At 39.6% G+C, this 24183-nt stretch overlaps 1 protein-coding gene and 1 long non-coding RNA gene across 3 annotated transcripts in view; one reads left to right on the top strand and one right to left on the bottom strand.

Moving 5' to 3' along the window:
* The window catches only part of LOC149257470 (uncharacterized), a 127039-nt gene extending 103253 nt beyond the window's left edge, over positions 1-23786 (bottom strand). Inside the window, exon 1 of the long non-coding RNA XR_016256750.1 lies at positions 23384-23786. This is a non-coding gene — a long non-coding RNA (uncharacterized LOC149257470). The remainder of the gene's footprint in view (positions 1-23383) is intronic.
* Positions 21253-23358, top strand: LOC149257471 (rust resistance kinase Lr10-like). 2 transcript variants are annotated; one of them, XM_089414345.1, is made up of 4 exons: positions 21253-21654; positions 21756-21812; positions 21934-21987; positions 22110-23358. In XM_089414345.1, the coding sequence occupies exons 1-4, from the start codon at positions 21627-21629 to the stop codon at positions 23249-23251; spliced, it is 1281 nt and encodes a 426-aa protein (XP_089270471.1). In that variant the 5' UTR covers positions 21253-21626; the 3' UTR covers positions 23252-23358. The 2 variants fall into 2 exon arrangements, with proteins under 2 accessions (XP_089270471.1, XP_089270467.1); XM_089414341.1 differs by having other exon boundaries at positions 22080-23358.
* Positions 23787-24183: the final 397 nt, after the last annotated feature.

The following is a 24183-nucleotide window of genomic DNA, read 5'->3' as shown; positions in this document are numbered from 1 at the left end:
AGTTGAAGTTGCAAGGTGGAAGGGTTAGAACACTTCTGGTGTTCTGCATATTCCTGCATTGGCCAGAAATCTGATTTCTGTAAGCAAGCTAGATGATGCAGGTGTAAAAACAGTGTTCGAGAAGGATACCTACAAAATGGTTCGGGGAGCACTGGTATTGATGCGGGGAGTTTGAATTGGAACTCTGTGCAAGCTGCAAGGTAGCACTGCTATTGATGGGTGCAATAGTTCTGTGGTTCCTGAAAGTGGAGCAGAAAATTTAGTGGTCTCTGGAGAGAAGACCATGTTGTGGCATCAAAGGCTTAGACATATTGGAGAGAAGGGCCTTCGAATACTTCATGGTAAAGGTATGGTAGAAGGTATGAGTAATAGCTCTCTGGATTTTGATTTCTGTGGAAATTGTGTATATGGGAAGCAGAATCGGGTAAGTTTCCCCTCTAGTAGTAAGAGGGCGAAACAGATATTAGAACTTGTGCACAGTGATGTGTCTGGACCTGTGAAGGTTCCATCATTGGGTAAGTCTATGTACTATGTATCATTTATAGATGACTTCTCAAGGAATACATGGATATATTTCCTTAAGAAGAAATCTAAAGCCTTTGATAGATTTAAAGAATTTAAGGCTCTCGTGGAAAATCAGACAGAGAAGAAGATAAAGGTGTTGAGGACAGATAATGGTGGAGAGTTTTGCAGCAAGGAATTTGAAGAATTCTGTAAGAAGTGTGGTATAGCACGACAGAAGACTACTCCATATACACCTCAGCAAAATGGAGTTGTAGAAAGAATGAATAAGACGTTGATGGAAAGGGCAAGAAGCATGCTCAGTGGTGCTGGGTTAGGACAAGAATTTTGGGCAGAGGCGGTGGATACTACATGTTACCTGGTCAACAGGTCACCTTCATCAGCGTTGGAGGATAAGACTCCACAAGAGGTATGGACTGGTAAGAAACCCTCTCTTTCACATCTGAGGGTATTTGGATGTGATGCATATGTACATGTTCCAAAGGAGAAATGAACCAAGTTGGATAGTAAATCTGAAAAGTGCTTCTTTATTGGGTATAAGGATGGTTTAAAGGGTTATAAGCTTTGGAACCCAGTCACACAGAAGTTTGTGTACAATCAAGATGTGGTGTTCAGAGAGGTAAAAGATGTTATTCAACATGAAGTCCAACCAAAGGAACCTGAGAAGATAGAGTTTGAGCTTAAGGAGGAAGAATCAGACTCTAAGGCAGAGGAGGAATCAGAAGATGAAGAGCCACAAACTCTGGGTGTGAGAAGATCAGTTCGAGAAAGAAGGCAACTAGAAAGGTATAGTCCATCTGCTTTCTATTCAAATTTTGCTTTATCTATTACTGATGATGATCCTAGAACTGTGAAGGAAGTAGTAGATTCAAAGGATGGCAAACTCTAGAAAGAGGCCATGGTTGATGAAATGACATCTTTGCACAAAAATGAGGCTTGGGATCTGGTGGAGTTGCCGGCTGGAAGGAAACCCATTGGCAGAAAATGGGTGTTCAAGAAGAAGACAAATGTAGAAGGAAAGGTGGAGAAATACAAAGCTCGGTTGGTAGCAAAATGTTATTCCCAGGTGTCGAGAATTGATTTTGGTGATATTTTTTCTCCTGTTGCCAAGGTAACTTCTATTAGATTACTTTTATCTGTTGCTACTGCTTTTGATTTTGAGGTAGAACAGATGGATGTGATGACAACATTTCTTCACAGGGATCTGGAAGAGGAAATATACATGAAGCAACCTGAAGGCTTTGCGGTGAAGGGTAAGAAAGAACTGGTATGCAAGTTAAAGAAGTCTTTGTATGGGTTAAAACAGTCACCAAGAATGTGGTATTAGAAATTTGATACATTTATATGGAGACTTGGCTTCACCAGAAGCAAAGTAGATCACTGTGTGTATTTTAAATTAATTGGTGACCATCTTATTTATCTGTTCTTGTATGTGGATGATATGTTGCTTTTTGGAAATGATAAAGAAATTATCCAGGATTTGAAGACCCAATTGTCCTCCAAATTCGACATGAAATATCTTGGTGCTGTAAACTATATTTTGGGCATGGAAATTAAAAGAGATCAGGAAAAGAGGAAGCTGTGGTTAAACCAGAGGAATTATGTCGAGACAATACTACAGAGGTTTAATATGCTGGATAGTAAACCAGTGAAGGTTCCTATTCTTGTAGGTGTGAGGTTATCTGCTGAACAGCGTCCTAAGACACAAGAAGCGGAAGAGGACATGTCTCGTGTTCCATATGCAAGTGCAGTCGGTAGCCTGATGTATGCAATGGTCTGTACTAGACCAAACATTGCACATGCAGTGGGAGTATTGAGCAGGTTTATGTCAAAACTGGGGAAGGAGCACTAGACAGCAGTGAAGCGGGTTTTCAGGTATTTGCATGGCACTAGTGATTATGGTTTGTGCTACCAAGGAAGATCAGGATTGGACAGAATGTTGGATATTCGTGGCTTTGTTGATGCAGACTGGGCTGGAGATTTGGATCAGAGAAGATCTACAAGTGGGTATGTGTTTAACCTATTTGGAGGTGTAGTTAGTTGGATGAGTAAGAAACAATCTGTAGTGGCACTATCAACTACAGAGACAGAATACATGGCAGCCACTCATGCAAGCAAGGAAGCAATTTGGTTGCAGAGATTGTGTTCAAGTATGGGGTTAGTACAGGGAGCTATAAGGATAGACTGTGACAGCCAAAGTGCAATTTTCTTGGCAAAGAACCCCACATATCATTCAAAGACAAAGCACCTTGATGTTCAGTATCACTTTGTGAGGGATATGATAGAAGACAAAAAGGTGTTGCTGGTAAAGGTGGACACTTTGAAGAATATTGGAGATGCATTAACAAAATTTGTGAGCTCTAAGAAGTTCTCTTGGTGTAGAGAGATAATGGGTGTTTCAGGGTTGGAAAAATGACTAAGCTCTCTTGTGGCCCTGTGTGGAAAGAAAACAACAAGTGGGAGAATGTTGGGTTGTGTTATATTATTTCCATGACTAGCCCACGTAGTTAACCAAGGGGTTAGAGGGGGGGTGGAGCCCCCCTTCGTTGCATTGATTGTGTAGCAGGGGGAGGGTCACAGGGGGTTTGAGGCGTACCTGTAACCCCACTTTATGGGGTTCAGGGCAGCGCCCCGGAAAATTTTGGTTTTGGACCCTATGTTAGGATGGGCAGACCCACCTATGGTTTTGTGCATGATTTTCGCACATGTTTTTGGACGCGATGGTTTTCGGTCCATGGTATTGGACGCGATGGTTTTCGATCCATGGTATTGGATACTTCAGCATGTATAAATATGTATTATAACATTGAAAGGAACATAATGAAAAATCAAGCTGGTAGTCCCGGTTTTGGGATCCAGGGGAAATCTTTGTGTATATGTGTTATGCTCTCGCATTGTTTATTTTATGTGTTTTAGAATTCATATGCAAGTAATTTCTGTACGGGGTTAAAACCTAAAGGAACAATCAGACGATGAAAGAGGAGTTGTACATGGACCATGCATGTACAGATTCATAATAGTGTACTGATGGAGTGTGACATTATAAATACTATTAAACTAAGAATTATATATACATATATTCAGAAATAAACAACATAAAAATAGTCTCAATCAATATTTTTAGCTAATTAGTCTTTAAGGTCTTGGATAGATGGTGATTAGGTGCACTCTTAAGGCACTGATGAAGATATAGTCCTGCCAAACTTATAACAAAAAAATACTTTTAGCCAATCGAATAACAAAATTTTCCAATTTCAAAAATTCAAAAAACAATTTTAATTTTTATAAAATTAACTTTAATACAATAATTTGTAGTGAAATTTATAAATTTTTTAATTTTTTTTACAAAATCAAAGAGTCGATTTTTTTTACTAAAAATAAAAAACAATATAAATGTTATAACATAACCTGCCTATCGGCTTGTGTAAAAACAATGAAAAGTTATTGCGGTGTCAACAATTTTTTAGGAATCATTTCAATTTCCAATTTAAATTGTTCTTTCATCAAATTCCTTGTTATTTCACATTCAATTTAACTTATTCTTTCATCAACTTACTTGTAGTTTAAAGTTTCATAATAGACATTTCTTACGGCGTTAGAGTTTGCTTACGATGTTTTCTAACTGTTAAAGTAATTGTTAAAGTTCGATTTATTTAGTTTACAATTTTGAAGTGTTCACTCCCAGCATTTTAATATTTTAGCATTGTAACTTATTTCAATTTTGGAAAAAAAAAGCACCAGGAAGAAAAAAATATCAACAATTGGTTGGTTGATTGATCAGCCAAGTTTGTGTTTTTGCAAGTTACAACTTAGTTATTCGAATCCATGTAATATTAGTAATAAGCATTTCTTTATTATTATGGTGTATACCTCAAAAATTAGTTCAATTTTCACAAGTTTTGAGATTTTTATTCAATCTCCTCCCATTCAATCTCTTAAGAGGGGTGGTTGGATACTTTGAGCTAAATGGAAAAAAGATGGAAAGGTGTCCATTATTCAATTTTGTTTTCTACTATAATAGCATGTGTTATAGTGGTCACATGGGTTTACTGAGGTACCAATTCTTCTAGATTAAATAAAAACAAAAATGTGTGCAATATTGTGTTAAGAAAGGACATATCACTTATGATTGAGAGATGGGCCATAGGTCAAAGAATGCAAACAAAAATACCAATGAGTACTTAAATATAAATATTATTGTTGATAAAAAAATAAGGTACAAATTTGGTATTAATTCAAATGTGATGAGAAAGATATGACTATAGTTAGGTGAGAGAATCACTATTTGAATTTGACCTTGCAATGGTTGCAATCTAAGCCTAACTAGAAAAGATGTTGAAGATAATGGAGAAATATATTTATGGAGGGAACCAGTTCATTAGTTGAGTGTATGCCTTTGATTAGGATTTAGTTCCTATTCCTTTGGAGGTTGTTTTAACTTCCCTATTTGATTGTAAGCTATATATATTCATGTGTGTAATGAAGAAGAGGTAGAGCGTTCTACCAGAGGTAGTCTCTAGGTGAAGCCCTCACCTAAGAGCTACTCAATTTATGAATATATGATTGGTTTTATTATTTCTTAACATGGTATCAGAGCTTAGGTTGGAACTCAAGGTCAGGGTTGAGTTTTTTGAATGATATAGTGATCGAGCGTTGTGGGTGATCTAATGTGTTGATCATAATCGGGATTGTTGGAGCTGCATCCCACTATCTGATTCATTGTTTGGCGCTCATCGTGATTACCGTGATTGATTGTGATTATCGGGGTGAGTGTTGTGATTACCCACCAATTCACATTGACTAGTCGTGGAGTCTATCCTTCTACAGAAATTGTGGAACAACTCGGAGATTTCCTGATTCCCCAGATCGAATTTGGTGCAGCTAGAGATTAAGTAGTGAAGGCCGAGATTGTAGTTGGTGCAACCAAAGATCAAGCAGTGAAGTCTGAGATTGCAGTTGGTGTAGTCGGAGATCAAGAAATTGCTAGGACAGTGGAGCCTGTTCGCTCGAGGCATAACAGATATTGGCTTGACAGCATCCACAGGATCATCTTCCAATCCCAAATCTCTATGTGATCAGATCACAAGGCACTAGGGTAGGTAAAGTTGGTAGAGAATAGGGAAGAGGAGAAAAATCCTCGCAATAGAGTCTACTATTTTGACCTCTGTTCCTCCATTTGCTCCAAGAAGCTGGAATGACAACGAAAACCTTATGTGGTGGTGATGATGCTGGTGTGGCATGGATGAGAAAATCGTGTTGCGGTGAGCGTGAGCGTAAAGGTTGAATCATGGAGCTTGCCCGGTTTCGGTGAATCGTGGGCAAGGACTGTTGACTTAAAAGCAGTAGTGGCAGTGGAATAGATGCTCGATAGCGGTGGCAGCTCGACTCTCAATAGATGCTTGAATAGATATGTTTCATAGGGTATGGTGAGCCTGTCTTTGTGATTGAATCTGAACTTCGTCTCCACAATAGATCTCCGCCTTTGTGATTGAAGCTGAACTCCGTGTTTGCAGCATATCTCTGCCTTTGTGTTCGTAAGAAGCGGGAGCTGATACCGATACCTTGTGGTTTAGGGCAAGGGCACGCCATTGCTTCATTATCTACTTCAGCTGCACAATCTACCAGATTATGTTAATCTTTTTTTTTTTTTTTTCCTTTTTCTCCCTTGGCATTCATTTCCGATCCACCCGTGATCGATTCCCAAAGGGGTTGTTGCCGCACTTCCCTAGGGATCGAACCAGAGTTTTTTTTTTTTAACACTGGTTGGAGAGACAACGATCTTTGTAGATCAGTTGAGAAGCAATTATTGTTCAAATCTTTTTTAATTGAATTTAAAAGGGGTTCTTTGAATTAAATTGAATTGGGTCATATTGGCTTATGCAATCAAGATTGCATTTTTGAGAAGGTGCCTTGAGATCTAGGATAGATCTGGTTTTTTAATTGCTGGAGGTCGGTATTTTTTTTAGTGTCAAGATGAATAACCAGATGGCAGAGGCATACCTGAATGAGAGGAATAAGCTCGATGATTCCAATTACTCTAATTGAAAATTCAAGTTGAAAACCCCGTTGGAGGGGCAAAACGCATGGGAGATTGTGAGCGGTGATGAGTTGAAGCCGACTAATGCTACATGCAGAACAACAACAACAATCTAGCATTGGGAAAAGAGGTAGAATAAAGCAAAGGTGTTGCTTAAATTGTCTGTGAAAGATTGCATTATTCCTCATATCTGCGAATGTAAATCTACAACAGATATCTGGACAACGCTCAAGGACCTGTACGAGATCAAGAACACAAATCGCTTATCATTCTTAAAGAGCAAGATTCTCTCCATTAAGATGGAGGAGAATGAATCAGTTGCAGCGTTCATCTCTCATATCAAGGAGCTCAAAAATAAGTTGGGTGACATTGGCGAAACAATGTCAGATACTGATATGGTCACTATTACCATGAATGGTATGATTGATGACTATTAGATGTTCATCACTGGGTTGAATGCAAGAGAAAAATCCCCAAGTTTGAAGAATTGATAGGGATTTTAATGCAAGAGGAGGAAAGGCAATTGACTCTCAAACACCAAAGTTCAAACCTTGCTCTAATGGCGAAGAAAAAGCCCTTCAGAGGAAAGGAAAATGTAGCACACAAAAGCAGAGGAACCCCACAAAGAAATCCACCTCCATCTCAAGGTATGTCTTCCAATAGAAATAATTCAACAACCAAATGTTTCTATTGTGGTAGAGTTGGTCATATAGCTAAATACTGCTAAAAGAATAAGTTTGATGAAGGTCAACAAAGACACAAGAAGCATGAAAGTCATTTTGTTGATGAAGAACATAATCTGAATCTTAGATTGTTCATATTGAATTCTACGTTTTCTGCTGAGGATGATGAAGTAGAAACTTGGCTTGTGGACTTAGGAGCTTCCACCCACATGACAGGAAATAGGCTTTGGTTTGAAAATTTCAAAGAGACTAGCAGTGGAGCAAACATCTATCTTGGCGATGATAGAGGGTACCGAATCAAAGGGTATGGTAACATCCCTGTCGTTTTTCCTGATGGATATATTAGACATATTCAAAATGTAATGTATGTACCTGGAATCAAGAAGAATTTGATCTCTATTTCTATGATAATAGATCAGAATCTTAAGGTAGAATTTTTTAAATCTTACTGTGTGATTAAAGATTTTCTAGTTCGTATGAAGCCAATTGCATCAGGTATTCGAGTGGGAGGACTGTACAAGATGAAAGTGAGAAGTGCACCACACCAAGCCTTAACCTCATTAGTTATGACTGCAGAAGACTTATGGCATCAAAGGTTCAGCCATATTAATTTCAATGACTTACTTCTACTTCAGAAACGAGGTATGGTTAATGGTATTCCTGCGTTAAAGAATGTTCATGTTGATTGTGAAGCATGTGCTCTTGGGAAGATGCATAGTGATGAGTTTCCTGTAAATGTAGATAGAAAGAAGAGAGATATACTAGAGCTTGTGCACACTGATTTGTATGGGCCAATGCAAACGTGGTCATCACAAGGTGCCTATTATTTCTTACTATTTGTTGATGACTGTACGAGATTCACTTGGGTATATTTTCTTAGAAAAAAGAGTCATATTTTTTAATACTTTAAAGAGTTTAGAAGCATGATTGAGAAGCAGAATCTTAGATTGTTCGTATCGGATTCTACATTTTCCGCTGAGGATGATGAAGAAAAAACTTGGTTTGTGGACTCAAGAGCTTCCACCCACATGAAAGGAAATAGGCATGATTGTGAGGCATGTGCTCTTGGGAAGATGCATAGCGATGAGTTTCCTGTAAATGTAGATAGAAAGAAGAGAGATATACTAGAGCTTGTGCACACTGATTTGTATGGGCCAATGCAAACGAGGTCATCACAAGGTGCCTATTATTTCTTACTATTTGTTGATGACTGTACGAGATTCACTTGGGTATATTTTCTTAGAAAAAAAAGTCATATTTTTTAATAATTTAAAGAGTTCAGAAGCATGATTGAGAAGCAGAATCTTAGATTGTTCGTATCGGATTCTGCGTTTTCCGCTGAGGATGATGAAGCAAAAACTTGGTTTGTGGACTCAAGAGCTTCCACCCACATGACAGGAAATAGGCATGATTGTGAAGCATGTGCTCTTAGGAAGATGCATTGCGATGAGTTTCCTATAAATGTAGATAGAAAGAAGAGAGATATACTAGAGCTTGTGCACACTGATTTGTATGGGCCAATGCAAACGAGGTCATCACAAGGTGCCTATTATTTCTTACTATTTGTTGATGATTGTATGAGATTCACTTGTGTATATTTTCTTAGAAAAAAGAGTCATATTTTTTAATACTTTAAAGAGTTCAGAAGCATGATTGAGAAGCAGAATCTTAGATTGTTCGTATCGGATTCTACGTTTTCTGCTGAGGATGATGAAGCAAAAACTTGGTTTGTGGACTCAAGAGCTTCCACCCACATGACAGGAAATAGGCATGATTGTGAAGCATGTGCTCTTGGGAAGATGCATAGCGATGAGTTTCCTATAAATGTAGATAGAAAGAAGAGAGATATACTAGAGCTTGTGCACACTAATTTGTATGGGCCAATGCAAACGAGGTCATCACAAGGTGCCTATTATTTGTTACTATTTGTTGATGATTGTATGGGATTCACTTGGGTATATTTTCTTAGAAAAAAGAGTCATATTTTTTAATACTTTAAAGAGTTCAAAAGCATGATTGAGAAGCAGAATCTTAGATTGTTCGTATCGGATTCTACGTTTTCCGCTGAGGATGATGAAGCAAAAACTTGGTTTGTGGACTCAAGAGCTTCCACCCACATGACAGGAAATAGGCATTGGTTTGAAAATTTCAAAGAGACTAGCAGTGGAGCAAACATCTATCTTGGCGATGATAGAGGGTACTGAATCAAAGGGTATGGTAACGTCCATGTCGTTTTGCCTAATGGAAATAGTAGACATATTCAAAATGTAATGTATGTACCTGGAATCAAGAAGAATCTGATCTCTGTTTCTATGATAACAGATCAGAATCTTCAGGTAGAATTTTTTAAATCTTACAGTGTGATTAAATATTTTCTAGTTTGTATGAAGCCAATTGTATCAGGTATTCGAGTGGGAGGATTGTACAAGATGAATGTGAGAAGTGCACCACACCAAGACTTAACCTCATCAGTTATTACTACAGAAGAATTATGGCATCAAAGGTTCAGCCATATTAATTTCAATGACTTACTTCTACTTCAGAAACGAGGTATGGTTAATGGTCTTCCTACTTTAAAGAATGTTCATGTTGATTGTGAAGCATGTGCTCTTGGGAAGATGCATAGCGATGAGTTTCCTGTAAATGTAGATAGAAATAAGAGAGATATACTAGAGCTTGTGCACATTGATTTGTATGGGCCAATGCAAACGAGGTCATCACAAGGTGCCTATTATTTCTTACTATTTGTTGATGACTGTACGAGATTCACTTGGGTATATTTTCTTAGAAAAAAGAGTCATATTTTTTAATACTTTAAAGAGTTCAAAAGCATGATTGAGAAGCAGACAGGAAAATTCATCAAGATTCTCCGCTCGGACCAAGGGGGAGAATACAAGAAGGATGGTTTAATAAAATATTGTAAAGACCATGGGATACTGCAGCAGTTCACAATACCCCACACTCCTCAACAAAACGAGGTTGCAGAGAGGAAAAATAGAACACTTGTGGAGTGTGTTTGTAGCATGCTAAAAGGTAAGAATCTTTCTAATGGATTTTGGGCTAAAGCAATAAATACTGCAGTATATTTGAAGAATAGGAGTCCAACAAAAAGTCTTGATTTTAAAACTCCTTTCGAAGATTTACTAGGATTTAAGCCTACAGTAAGTCATTTAAGATTTTTTGGCTCCAAAGCTTTTTCTCATGTTCCAAAGGAGGATAGAGAGAAACTGGATTCAAAGGCCATTAAATGCATTTTTGTTGGGTATTGTACAAAGTTTAAGGCTTATAAATTATTTAAGCCCTCTATTCATAAATTCTTTGCAAGTAGAGATGTAGTATTTCATGAGCAAGTTAATGATGGAAACCATGAGAGTACCAATGAAGAGTGACACATGCCTTTGTTGATGGAAGAAGGGAGTGATGATACAGGAGACAACCATGAGCAGCAGCAACAACAACAAAAAAATGAAGTGGATGGTACAAATGCAGTTGCCAAGCCAAGTCCACCAAGGGATGATCAGAACAGGTTTGAAGACACTCCACCTCTCAGGAGATAAGGTATGCAAATTCAATTGCCAGCAAGATATAGGGAGAATGATTTTATAAATAGTATGTTAGATGTTGTCGAACCCTCTAATTATAAAGAAGCAAGTCAATATAGTGAATGGAGGGCAACCATGGAATTACCTAAAGGCAAACGACCCATAGGTTTCAAATGGCTATACAAGCCTAAATTTAAAGCAGATGGGAGTATAGATAAATATAAAGCTAGGCTGGTTGCAAAGGGGTACTTGCAAAAATAAGGTATAGACTATGAGGAAACCTTCGCCCTTGTAGCTAAATTAAACACAATTAGAATGCTAATTGCTTTAGCTACCAAACATCATTGGATGATACACCAGCTAGATGTGAAATCTACATTTTTAAATGGGATATTAAAAGAAGAAGTGTATTTAGTGCAACCTGATGGGTTTGTTAAATAGGAGGAAGAACATTTAGTCTGTAGATTGAAGAAAGCATTGTAAGGACTAAAATAGGCACCCAAGTCATGGTATGATAAGTTTGATTCATTTTTCCTACATCATAGTTATAAAAGAAGCAAGAATGACCCTAATCTGTATACCGTGTTTGACAAAGGGGCAAATTGTTTTGATTTCTTTATATGTAGATGATCTTATCATTACAGGAAATGCAGATGAACTAAACAAATCAAAGAGTAGATGTCATAGGTTTTTGAGATGAAAGACCTTGGAGAGCTACACTACTGTTTGGGTCTAGAAGTATGTAGGGATTCTGGCTAGACTTCTTGGTCATATGGTAAGTATGTCAGGAGTTTACTGAAAAAGTTTAGAATGGATCAGTGCAAAGCTGCAACAGTGCCTTTACAACAGAATACCAAACTTCAGAATGATGATGGTTCTAAGGAGGCAGATGCAACATTGTATAGATAACTGGTTGGGAGTCTAATCTACTTGACTACAACTAGGCTAGATTTGGCTTATGTAGTCATTGTATTGATCCAATTCATGTCAAAGCCTCTTGAGAGTCATTGGGTTGCAGCGAAAGGCGTCTTAAGGTATCTGCAAGGAACCTTAGACTTTGGTATTATTTATACTGATTCGTTTAATGTTAGATTGACAGGTTTCTCAGACTCTGAATGGGTTGAAAATCTAGATGACCGATGATCCATAATAGGTTATGCATTTAGCATTAGGTCTAGGGTCATTGCATGGAGCAGCAAAAAGCAGAACACAATATCTTTTTCTTGAGCAAAAGTTGAGTATCAAGCATTGTGTGCAGCAACATGTGAAGTAGTTTGGTTGAGGAGACTTCTTTGTGATGCTGGAGAAGAACAAAAAGATGCAACAACTATCAAATGTGACAACCAAAGATCCATCAAACTTACAAATAATCTAGTGTTTCATAAAAACACAAAGCATATTGATACTCAGTTTCACTTTGTTAGGGAGAAGGTTCAGTCCAAGAAAATCGATATTGAATATTGTAATACTTGTGATAATGCTATAGATATTTTTACTAAGCATCTTGGAAGAATCAAATTTGAATTATTTAGGGAAATGTTAGGAGTACTAGTGAACCGTTTCTCAAGGGGGAGTGTTGAAGATAATGGAGAAATATATTTTAGGAGGGAGTCAATTCATTAGTTTTTTTTTTTTTTTTCTAAATAAGGTTAATCTATTGATATAATACAACAAGGTTACATAGTAGCCTGGCTGTAGAGGGTTCCGGCCTTAATTAGCACAAAACCATGGAAAATGTCTAAGACTGCCCCTACAAAGGGGAAACCAGTCCATTAAGCATCCAAAAATTAACCCACAAGTTCCTGAATAAACCATCCTATCAGCTGACAACAAAACCACCCTGAAAATGAGCAAAACCACCCAGAAAAACCACAAATTGTCCTGACTGGACCGGCCAGCCATCAAAATTCCTTGAGGACACATAATCAAGACAGAAAAAAACCAGAACTAAGTGAATTGCCACCTGTCGGGAGTGACACGCGGCTCCAGGTCATCCGGAGCGGGTTCCTCCACGATAGGACACGCCCAGTCATCCGGGTTGTCCGCCCTGCCACGTCCCTCAGCCTGACGACCTCCCTCCCTGCTGCCATCTGCATCCTACTGGCTCAACGTATTCTCCAGATGGCTATCCACTGCCTGCGTGTCACTAGGAACGCCTGAAGCATCATGCGAGCTGCCAACAATGGCTTTTCCATGTCTTCTATGCCGACCTCCATTACCATTCAGCTCGTCAATGTTGTCTCTGTGCCGGCTTGGACCTGCTCTGTTCGTCTCCTCCAAGGAATTAGTCATGGGTATTTGTGGCTCAGGCTCTTCAGAAATGCAGATGGAGACGGTGGAAACTATGACCGGGAAATTCATGGAGCTCCGGAATTGGAACTGCTTTGTGTGGGGGACATGATGCAGAGGCAGAGGGAAGGTAGCAGTGCGCATAGCTGCCTCGTCGCATCTGGAGCAATGGAGGTAGGCTCTGCCTCTACCACTTCTGGTGTTCAGATAATGACCAGTAGCACTAGACTAGCATGGATTTTCAGCTGAGGAGGCAGGGGAAGCCGAATTATGGCTTTGCAAAGCAGAGGAGCAGGAGCTACCGCAGTGCGTGCCACCGCGACGGCTGCGCATGCGGTGGCGGACCATGGTGGAGGTAGGCGCAGTTGCAGAGTCAGGGGGGTGGAAGAAGAGATGACAGAGGAATGCTGAGCGGAATTTACAGAGTGCTGAGGGGAATAGTGGAAGCCAGAGTGCTAAGTAGAAGAGCAGAAGTTAGTATGGGAATGGTGGAAGCCATTACCCAAGTCCAGACAACAAACAAGCCAGCATCTGCGTCTCGTGCTGGTTCACTCAGTTGGCACTTCTGCCTGCGGAGGGCATGCACAATGAAACAGGGGGAGAATGATCAGGTGAATCACCAGAGCCATGGTTATGCAGTTGATGATTTTGCCTCGGCAAGAGCAGGCATTAAATGCCGCCTGCGAGGTGCCATGAGGATTAATTAAGCTGGTCTTGGAATGGTTGCAGGGGGCCAAGTGGCCATCTTTCCCGCCGTCGCCCCGTATCATAGCCTTAAATGCCTTAATTACCACCCACATCCAGGGGTTGAGCTTCCTTGTGCACCAGGTTAGTGCAAATTTGTAGTTGATTGTGATCATCGATGATGTTGAGAAGGCCGTAATGTAGGATATGGTCCTGATCGACCCCAATGTTTGCTAGGAGATCAACAATTTTGTTATTGTCCCTTTTGACGTGAATAAAAGTTATTGCTCTCTTGTCTTTTATCCATTTCTCTATAGTTTCAAGCCTAGCCAATAATCTCCAGCTTTGGGCAACTCGCGAAACCGTGCTTCCTTGTTGGATTAGAGTGGCCATGTTGAGTAGGATTTGAGTGTCCCCTTCTATAAGGATGGGATAAAAATTGTGTTGATCAGCTAGCTTCATACCTTGCCACAATCCTTCCAATTACGCAGAGTTGTTCATATCCCATCCTATGGATCCAAAGTACAGTAGTAGGGGTTGGCCCTCATGATTCCTGAATATGCCTCTGAATCCTGCTTTGCCTAGGTTGCCCTTGGAGGCACCATCAAAATTTAACTTAATCACTCTCTTTGGGGGGTGTATCCAATGTGAAAGCTGCCTAGTTGCATTATGGGGTCTGTTGGAGTTCAATTGTGCTTGTGGGAGCTGTATATTCCAGTTAGCCCATATGCTTAGTTCTTGAGGCTGTGTCGAAAAGTCCTCAGTTGTCCATTGATACAAAGTAAGAGTTTCCTTGATATTCTGACATAGGTTATTCCATATGATTTCTAAGGAGGTTTTTTTTTTTTTGAAAATTCGTTTATTTCTTTCCTTCCAAATTGTCCAAAGAAGGAGACCTGGCAAGATGGTCCACAACTTGTTGAGAACTTTGATGTTATAGGGCTCTGGGGTCTAGTTGCTAATAGTGCTTCTAATATCCCCAAGAAGTCTGCAGGGTCTCTGGCATCTGAAAGTGAGCTTTTCCCAGAGCTGGTTGGCCATGTTGCATGAGTCCATGAGGTGCTGAATGGTTTCTTCATTGTTTTGACAGTTGGGACAATAAGAAGGACCATGAAATCCTCGTTTTATTAAGTTGTCCCATGTGAGAATTCTGTGATGATACAACAACCAGATGAAGGTGGAGACTTTGGGCTAGATCCCAGTAGTCCATATACGATTCCAAGTAGGATCAATTGGTTCCTGAGATTGAGACATTATTTGGTAAGCTTCTTTGGTGGTGTATGTTCCTTTCGTTGTATAACCCCATCTTAGAACATTGCTACCAGTATTGAATTTGATTCTCTTGCTGGTAAGCTCTTTGTGTAGTTCCATGCTATAAGCTTCTGATTCTTGCTATGCTATTTGCTCCACCGGTTTCCATTACCTGAATCCCTGTGTAGTACTTAGAGTCCAATAATGTGCTACCTTGTTCTCCTGGTTAATGTCATTTCCATTATGATTTGTGCCTGGTAAGAGTGCTGCAATTTTGGGTCTCTGTTGCCAAGAATCCGTCCAAAAACGGGTTTTCCTCCCGTCCCTTATCTCCCAGAAGCTATGTTGATGGATGATCTCTTTGTGTTGCTTGGTTGCGTTCCAAATGAGGGATCCTGTAGGCATGGTAGTTATCCTAATTAGGTCTTGTTGCAGTCAGTTATTTGCATACTTTGTTGTCCATAATTGCGCCCATGGCTTCTGTGGGCCGGAAACCCATTGCCACCAAATCCGTGCTCCCATCAAGATATTGTTGTGTTGTGGATCACGTAGGCCTAGACCCCCCTACTTTTTAGGCTTGCAAACTTTTTCCCATTTGACTAAAGCCCATTTTCTATTTTGTCCTGTAGAACCCCATAAGAAATTGCGTTGCAGATTCCTAATTCTCTTCAGCACCCATTTTCGGTGCAGCGAGTACTGAGAACAAATAGAGGGGCATAGATTGTAGGACTGCTTTGATCAAGACTAATCTGCTTGCCATGTTGAGAGTTCTATAAGTCCAAGACTGGAGCTGACTTTCCATTTTCTCTAAGAGTAGTTGCCAGGAAGCATGCTTTAAGGCAGAATCTATGAGAGGGGCTCCTAAATACTGAGAAGGAAGCTTTGCTTGAGGGAATCCAATGATTTGAGCAATGATTCTTTGGGTAGGAATAGGAGTGTTGAAGAAAAAAATTTGAGATTTTGTCGTATTTATGGTGGTGCTAGAAGCTTCTGAGAATGTGTCTAAAAGTGCTTTAAAGGTTCTGGCTTCATTAACAGAAGGATGACCAAAGAGCATATTGTCATCAACAAATTGTTGATGTGTGATAGCAGAGGAGCCATGGACAGAGAGACCTCTAAGGTCATGGGAAAGAATAGAATGCTTTATGAGACAGCCTAGACCCTCAGCCATAATGATGAAAAGAAAGGGGGACAAAGGGTCCCCTTGACGAATTCCTCTTGATGGGTGGTATTGTTTAGAGGGGATTCCATTGACAAGAACAGAGCAAAGTGGGGAGGAAACAAGGGTCATTATCCATCTAACCCAGGTCGGGCTGAAACCAAAGGCTATTAGCATCTTCTTTATATATGTCCAGCTGAGTTTATCAAAGGCTTTGGAAAGGTCAATTTTCAACAACATACCTGCCTGTTTGTTTTTCTTGAGAGAGTGGATGGTTTCATGAGTGAGAATAATGCCATCCAGAATTTGGCGACCTTCTACATACCCAGATTTCTCTGGGGAGATGAGAAGAGGGAGGAGCGCTTTGAGGCGATTGGCTATGACTTTCGAGATAATCTTATAGATGACATTGCAGAGGGCAATGGGCCTAAACTTCTCCGGAGTGCTTGGTTGTGCTACTTTAGGAATAAGGGCGATAAAAGTTGCATTGAGCGAAGGGAGTAACCAATGCATGGCTCTAGATTCTTCTACCACATTCCAGACATCTACTTTGATTAGATCCCAAAAGTGGTGGTAAAAGTTGGACGTGAAGCCGTCAGGTCCCAGCGCTTTCCCAGCCTTCAGTTGATTTGAAGCCTCTTCGACCTCCATGATGGTGACTGGTCTTAACAATAATTGATTCTGCTCCTCCGTGATGAATTTAGGAATATGCTTAAGTATCTCATTGGTTGCATGTTGTCTATCTGTGGGCTGCTCTTGATGAACAGTTTTGAAGTGATTTGTGAGCTCTCTCTCTATGTCTTCCTATTTCTCCATTTTGTTTCCCTGTGAGTTTTGAATGTGAGAGATTGTATTGTTCATTCTTCTTTGTATGGTTGTACGATGAAAAAACTTGGTATTTCGTTCCCCTTCTTTTAACCATCTGATTCTTGACTTCTGTCTCCATAGCAGTTCCTCTTGTCTGCCTCTTTCATCTAGTTGTGTTAGTAGTAGTTGTTCTTGTCTGGCATGCTCCTCTATTCTGCCTTCTAGGATGATCTTTTGCTGTAGCTCTACCATGCTCTGCTCAAGAGCTTTTTTCTCTTGAAGGATGTTGCCAAAAATGGTATAGTTCCAGGTTTTGATTTATTTTTTGATATGCTTCAATCTTTGTTGGAATTGGTACATGAGAGAGCCCCCGTTGAGAATGAAACTTTCCCACGCTGTTCTGACCACAATATTGAACTCAGGGTGAGTGAGCTAGAAAGCTTCAAACTTGAAAGGTCTTCTATTTGAGTTTCCTGGATTTTTCCGTTACAGAGAGATGGGCCAATGATCTGATCCAGCTAGGGGAAGGATTGAGGCGCATATGTCTCCACCAAGATGGATGAAGTTGTCTGAAATTAGAAATCTGTCCAACCTGGATGCTATTTGATGAGTGACGGCTCTCTTGTTGTTCCAGGTAAAGATGTAGTTGTCAAAAGGTAATTCTGTTAGTCTATTGTGTTGAATATAGACTTTGAAGTCATTGATTTCTTTTCCTAGTTTTCTTCTGCCCCCCAATTTTTCCTCCAGTCGTGTTATCATATTGAAGTTTCCACTTGTTAACCAAAGTGGATGAGTTTTTGGAGCATTAAGAATTTCCAATGTTTCTAATTGCTTAAGTTTTTGTGTACTTTCCTATGGGAAGTAAACATTGGTTAAATGCCCATGTATGTTGGTGCCGATCAGGTGGAACATTGCATGTATGAAGTGGTGCGAAGCATAGAAATTTGTTAAGGTAATATGCTGAGTATTCCATGCTATGGCTAACCCTCCCGAGGCACCTGTTGCATCTACTGTTACTGTTTGACATCCTGCCCAGGCTTTGGATAATATGGATTCTAAAGTGCTGGTGCTACATTTTGTTTCTTGCATGAATACAATGTATGGTTGTTCTTTCTAAATGATGTTCTTCAACATTATGTACTTCCCGGGACCGTTAAGTCCTCTTAAATTCCATGAGATTAGCTTCATGGTTGACTGGTAGGTAAGGATCGATAATATTTGGTCAACTTGGAGCATCTGCCCGATTCCACTAGCATTTCCCCAATTAAAATGGTACGTGGTAGATCTGTCTTTCTACCTCTTTTCTTCCCCTCTTTAATGATATGTTTCCCATCCCATCAGCTGCCTTGTTGTATGCCCATAATGTTATGCTGATGCACTCGTGTGAGCACTACTTCCAAATTTTCCAGTTATCTTTCTGGTATTGTGTCAAACTCTTTTCTTTTGCAGCCTTTCTCTAGACTGAAAATGTCTATTTCCACGAGATCAAAGCTTTCTGGTTCTTCTTCCATTAAGCTTTTTTGACTGTCTCCTTCTTGGTGGGTGAGTGACTGAGAAGGTTCTGCCTGAGTATCATCAATGTCCATAATCTTATCGGACCATAGTGCTTTGTTCTGAACAAGGTTGGTGTTGAGTTGCAGATCTGAGGCAGGCTTTTCAGAGGAGATGGCATTCGAAGGATGACTGGTTTTAGAGTGGATAGGAGTGGTGGATATATGAGTGGATGGATCTGAGCTTGGCTTTGCTGGCATGGGCATATCTGATTTAGGTTGTTCTAGATTTGTCAGAATATCAAAGTTGTTGCTTGAGGATGGAAAATCAGAAGCTAGCGTCGCGCTTTTAGGTGCTGAGGGAGGTTTTTTGGTATGCCTTTTCCGGCCAGCTACCTTGGTGAATCCTTCGGGATCAGACTTGTTTCCAGTTTCTATGTTTTTAGGCGGCATGTTTAAGGGACAGTCACGAAAGAGGTGACTGTGGGCATGGCATCGCCTGCAACGGAAGGGTACATGTTCATAATCAAGGGGCTAAATCCATTCAAAGTCATCGTGCAGAAGACTTACCGTATCCGGTAGCACATGGCCGAGCTTCATGTAGACGCAGATCCATGCATAAGAAGTATATCTTCGGAGCTTAGTTTCGTCCGCAACCTTTATGAACTTGCCTAAGCCATTGCCAATGGCTTTTAGTGAATCCTCATCCCAGTATTCCAGTCAAAGCGAGTACATGCGGATCCATACTGGCGCCCAACTAAAGTCTTCTTTGTTAGGGTTGAATCTTTCGACCCAATCTCGTAGATAAAGGCCTACTGCATTGAGGAAGTAGGGTCCTCCGTCCAGAACCCTGTTTCTGCCTTTAAGGCAGTTAAAAGTGGCTGTGAAGAAGCCCTTAGTGCCTAGCTGTAGAGTTACATGACCTTTGGGCTTCCATTTCGAGATTATCCAGCCTTGCAGGGCTTTTTCAGTCGGCCAGAAACCTATGAATTTGCCAATGAGGGCGTGATCTTTCAGATGTTTTATTTGCACATTGATTCTGTGACTAGGCAGCTTGATCTTGGGCCTTTCTGTGGCAATGGGTTTGCATGTTGACGATGAGGCTTTCTTAGGTTTGCCAGATGTTGCTTGTTTGTCCGCTATCTCTTGTTCTAGATCTTCTTGTTCATTCTTCTCCTTCTGTTGCACCGGCCGTGCCTCAGGTTTCTTTGCATTCTCTGTTCTGCTCTCAGTTTGGTTTTCCTTATTGTTATTTTTGGGGGGAGGCACTGATGCCTCCCCCAATGGATTGTTCATTGTGCTTTGCGCTCAAAATTACAGTGCCAGTCCTGATAATGTTTTTGTTTGAGCTTGAAAAGCTGCAAGTTCAGACTGTGCACCGTGGATGGTTTTGATAGGAACCCTAGTTCCTTAGTGCGCCATTGCAGAGCTCGACTGTGCTCTCTCAGGTATCATATGATATCATTATTAGTATGGAATAACTGAGTCAATTCATTAGTTGAGTGCATGTCTTTGATTAGGATTTAGTTCCTATTCCTTTGGAAGTTGTTCTAACTTCCCTATTTGATTGTAAGCTATATATATTCATGTGTGTAATGAAGAAGAGGTAGAGCGTTATGCCAGAGGTAGTCTCCAGGTGAAGCCCTCACTTGAGAGCTGCTCAATTTATGAATATATGATTGGTTTGATTGTTTCTTAACAAAAGATAATATATCAAATATGTGGATTTGTGTATCAATAACTACCAAAAGATATGTTGCCCCATAACTCAATTTCTACTTGACGATGGAATCAAAGTATTATCTGTAGTTGTCATTAACTGATTTATAAAAATATGAATTGTCAAATAATAAGGAGAGGTATTTAGTAATGATCAAAATTGTGCACATTTGATCATTACCTTATTTCGTGAAATGACATCACTCAAAGCAAAGCATGCATGGACCTCATAAAATTTGATCATCTACTTGGCTAGGTGTTTAGACATAATTTAATCATCAAATTTTTACTATGGGAATTATTTTAATTTTTGAAATTTTAAATTAAAATTAAAATTTAAGATATCTATTTATATATAAACCATCATATTTAAGAAAAAGATTAAATACACCTTAAAATATAATCTTGCAGGAAAAACCAATTAAGTTTGATGTAAAATCATAAAGTCATGTGCAATAACTAGTCTTATAGGCAAAACCACATTACAAAATAATAATATTATGTTTTTAAAGATTTACTGGATTTTTTTTGTAATCTGCAATTAAAATTAAAATTAATTTATTTATATTTCATGATGCAGATTCGGGGGACTCAAGAAAATAATGAAAGGCGGCTGCAAATAAGGAGGGTAGGAAGTAAAATACAAATAATTCAACCAGGCATAAAATGTGCTGGGATTCTCTTTATAGTGTCGTTGCAGAACAAGTGAGTGGTTAGGGTTTGGTGCAAAGGCATTTAATGTTATGTTAAAATATTCTTCGCCATGATGATTCTCCGAGGGCTGTTAATAATAGGAAATTTAATTTCAGTTGAATTGAATGGATGAGATTTTGGATGATAAAGGTAGGTTACTGAAATTGGAGAGAAGGGACCTCTGAACAAGTGACGGGGACAAATTTATGTGTACAATGTTGTGGAAATTGTGGGAGGGCGGTTGACAAAATTTATATTGCTCCGCTTTAAACATCAAGTCCTGTGTGCCATATATGAGTGGAGATGCCCACCCAATACGTATCGCACTTGGTGAAGTGCAGTGCACATATAAACGGCGACATCACATCAGATTCATGGTCGTTAAACGGATCCGAAGAACATAAAAGGAGTTTCCCTTTGCACATAGTGGCAACAGTGGTCTAGTGGTAGAATAGTTCCCTGGCACAGTACAGATCTGGGTTCGATTCCATTTGATCCCTCTCTCTGTCATGGCATCCTCAAATCAACGTGTGCTAGATATTTGATCCCTCCCTCTCAGAAATTGATAAACCCTAAATTAAAAATACAACGCAGTTGCAAGCTACATATTTGATTTTTTTGTTAAACAAAATCGAGGGCATTAATTTATGATTTCTTACCCTTTCTATTTGGCTTCCATTAATTTTTCTCGTTCCATTTATATTTCATTCATACGAATCCCTTCGTTCCACCGCAGTTGCTGATTGCACCATGGCCAATTTTCGGTTTCTGGGAGCAGGTAAAATTATATTTCAGTATCTCCATTTCTATGTTGTTTCCAGTAATCTCTTCGGGGTTTGACATATATTACATGATATTGATTTTTTCATGGCAACGCAGTTGTACTTCGCATCCTCGCAGGACTTTGCACCGTGGGAGGACTTCTTACCGTCATTTGTAAGCTTATTATTTCTTTCAAAATTTGCTATCTCCGATTAAACCTCAGTTTGAAATTGTAAATTGTATTTCAGGGTTACTGGACAAATAGTACACTGATACCAATCTCTTTATTCAACAGCATATATAGTTTGCGGCGTCAGTCGGCGTTGCCGCCATGTCTCTGATCCAGCAGGTGTCTCTTATTGAACCTCATTTTGTATCTCGTTTCCATTGCTTTCTTAGGGTTTAGATGAAAAGCACATTCATATTTGTTCGTCTCCGCAGCTTTCTTCGTTACAGGACTAGTGTTGTTAGGGATCGGCGCGTGCCTCGGACTATGCATTATACTCTTCTCAACTTGTCGTGCCTTCTGGAGGAGAATTAGATATCGTCCAACTAGCTCTACTTCAGCGGTTGAGAATTTCCTAAGGGAATATGCTTATCAAATGCCAACCAGATATTCACTCTTTAAAGTCAAGAAGATCACAGACAACTTTGCAGAAAGGTTGGGAGAAGGCGGTTATGGTGTCGTCTATAAAGGAAAGCTTCAGAATGACACTCCGGTGGCTGTTAAGGTTCTTGACAGGCATAGGCACAGCGAGGCCCAATTCATGAATGAAGTGGCCACCATTGGACATCTTCACCATGTCAATTTGGTTCGTCTATTGGGGTATTGCTATGAAAGCTTAGCAAGTGCCCTCGTGTATGAGTACATGCCCAATGGATCTCTCGACAAATTTTTATTTGCCGGAAGAGAAAATGGGCAACTCTTAACCTGGGAACACTCGTATTCAATCGCTTTGGGTGCGGCGCGAGGAATTGCGTATTTACACCAAGATTGTGACAGGCGCATCATACATTTCGACCTGAAACCTCACAATATATTGCTGGACGCCGATTTCACACCAAAAGTTTCTGATTTCGGTCTTGCAAAACTTTGCAGGAAGGGAGACGACCATATCTCAATGACGGCAGCGAGAGGGACGCCAGGTTATGTTGCGCCAGAGTTGTGTTCCAGCGATATGGGTCCTGTTACAGATAAATCCGATGTCTACAGTTTCGGAATGCTTTTGCTAGAAATTGTTGGAGGCAGAAAAAACATCGATTGGAAGGTGAGCCGCTCCAGTCAGTTTTACTTTCCTGAGTGGGCTTTCAAGCTGCTTGAGACAGGGGACTTCGGTATGAGATTGAGAGGAGGAGAAATGGAGGCAGAAGATGAGGAAAAGGCAAAGAGGCTCACTAAAATTGGGGGGTGGTGCATTCAATACGACTACAGAGATCGGCCCTCTATGGCCAGGGTTGTTCAAATGTTAGAAGGAAATGGAGACGATGTGGCTGATCCTCCAATGCCCTGCAATTCCTCCTCGGCTGCAACCGAAATACCAACTGCACAAGAAATACCTCTCTTGTCCACCACTGAAGAATCTACATCTATATCAATTGAAATTGCATCCTAGATATCCGGGAGAGACTTGGTTATTGAAACCCATCTAAGTTGCATTGTTGCGCGTGGATCCTCTCTGTCATGCTATTCAATGCCTCGTTGAATCTAGATACTAAGTCTTCCCTTAATAATTATTTTCCTTAACCTAGGAATGTTGTTGTTCGTCATTTAAAATCAACAGAAAGTTATGTCCCTGCAAATGATGAATATGGGGATGCTATGGAAATCAATTACAAAATAGTGAACGTATTTGATGTAAAGAAGGGGCATGTAATTGATATGCATTACACATTTGACCTTATGACAAGTTCTAAACTTTCTGTTAGTGATAATTTAGGGAATTCAATGCCGTATCCAAATCAGGAAAGCTATTTCAATTCAGTTTTTTTTTCAAAGGAAGATATCGTGCACAGAGTAAGCTCTTATGCATATATAGTCTTGTTAAATCAGGAAAGCTATTTCAACTCAGTTTCTTTTGTTTTTTTCAAAGGAAGATATCGTGCTTGGAGTAAGCTTTTATGTATATAGTCTTATACAGGAAATAAAATGTCTGGAATAATCATTGGACCACATTCTTGAACTCTATTTCAACTAAATTATTACTTTATTTCAATTAAATTATTCTCTAATACACCTAAAAGTTCCCATATTAGATTTTCTGAAATTCAATTTTGTTATAAAATCTTGCTTTCAATTTTATTAAATATTTTCCTTTAAAAATTGAGATTTCTCTCACACTCTATATTTCCTTTTCTATATTAAATTAAAAAATTAATCTATAGTTTCGTTTCAATCTTGATAAGAGTCCTTTCCATTGACAGCTAAGAAATCGTTTCCATTCAGGTTTAGATCAATGCTTGAATAATTACAGATTCAAGCATCCCATTTACTTTTTAAAAACCCCTTCCGATCCAGGATTATGCTTAATAAATGATAACGCTGGAT

This window comes from Pinus tabuliformis, chromosome 6, assembly GCF_031772625.1.
Source record: "Pinus tabuliformis cultivar Carrire ecotype Pingquan chromosome 6, CPIR1, whole genome shotgun sequence".
NCBI classification, from domain to species: domain Eukaryota; kingdom Viridiplantae; phylum Streptophyta; class Pinopsida; order Pinales; family Pinaceae; genus Pinus; species Pinus tabuliformis.
The sequence above is the reverse complement of the archived record's forward strand: the minus strand, read 5'-3'. Positions and strand labels throughout refer to the sequence as shown.

Bases quoted from the DNA above. Each gene is read 5' to 3' on its own strand.
- LOC149257471 (XM_089414341.1), top strand. From the start codon at position 21,627: ATGGCCAATTTTCGGTTTCTGGGAGCAG. The intron at 21,813-21,933 runs GTAAGCTTATTA...TTTATTCAACAG, and splicing joins AGGACTTCTTACCGTCATTT to CATATATAGTTTGCGGCGTC. The intron at 21,988-22,079 runs GTGTCTCTTATT...TCGTCTCCGCAG, and splicing joins CCATGTCTCTGATCCAGCAG to CTTTCTTCGTTACAGGACTA.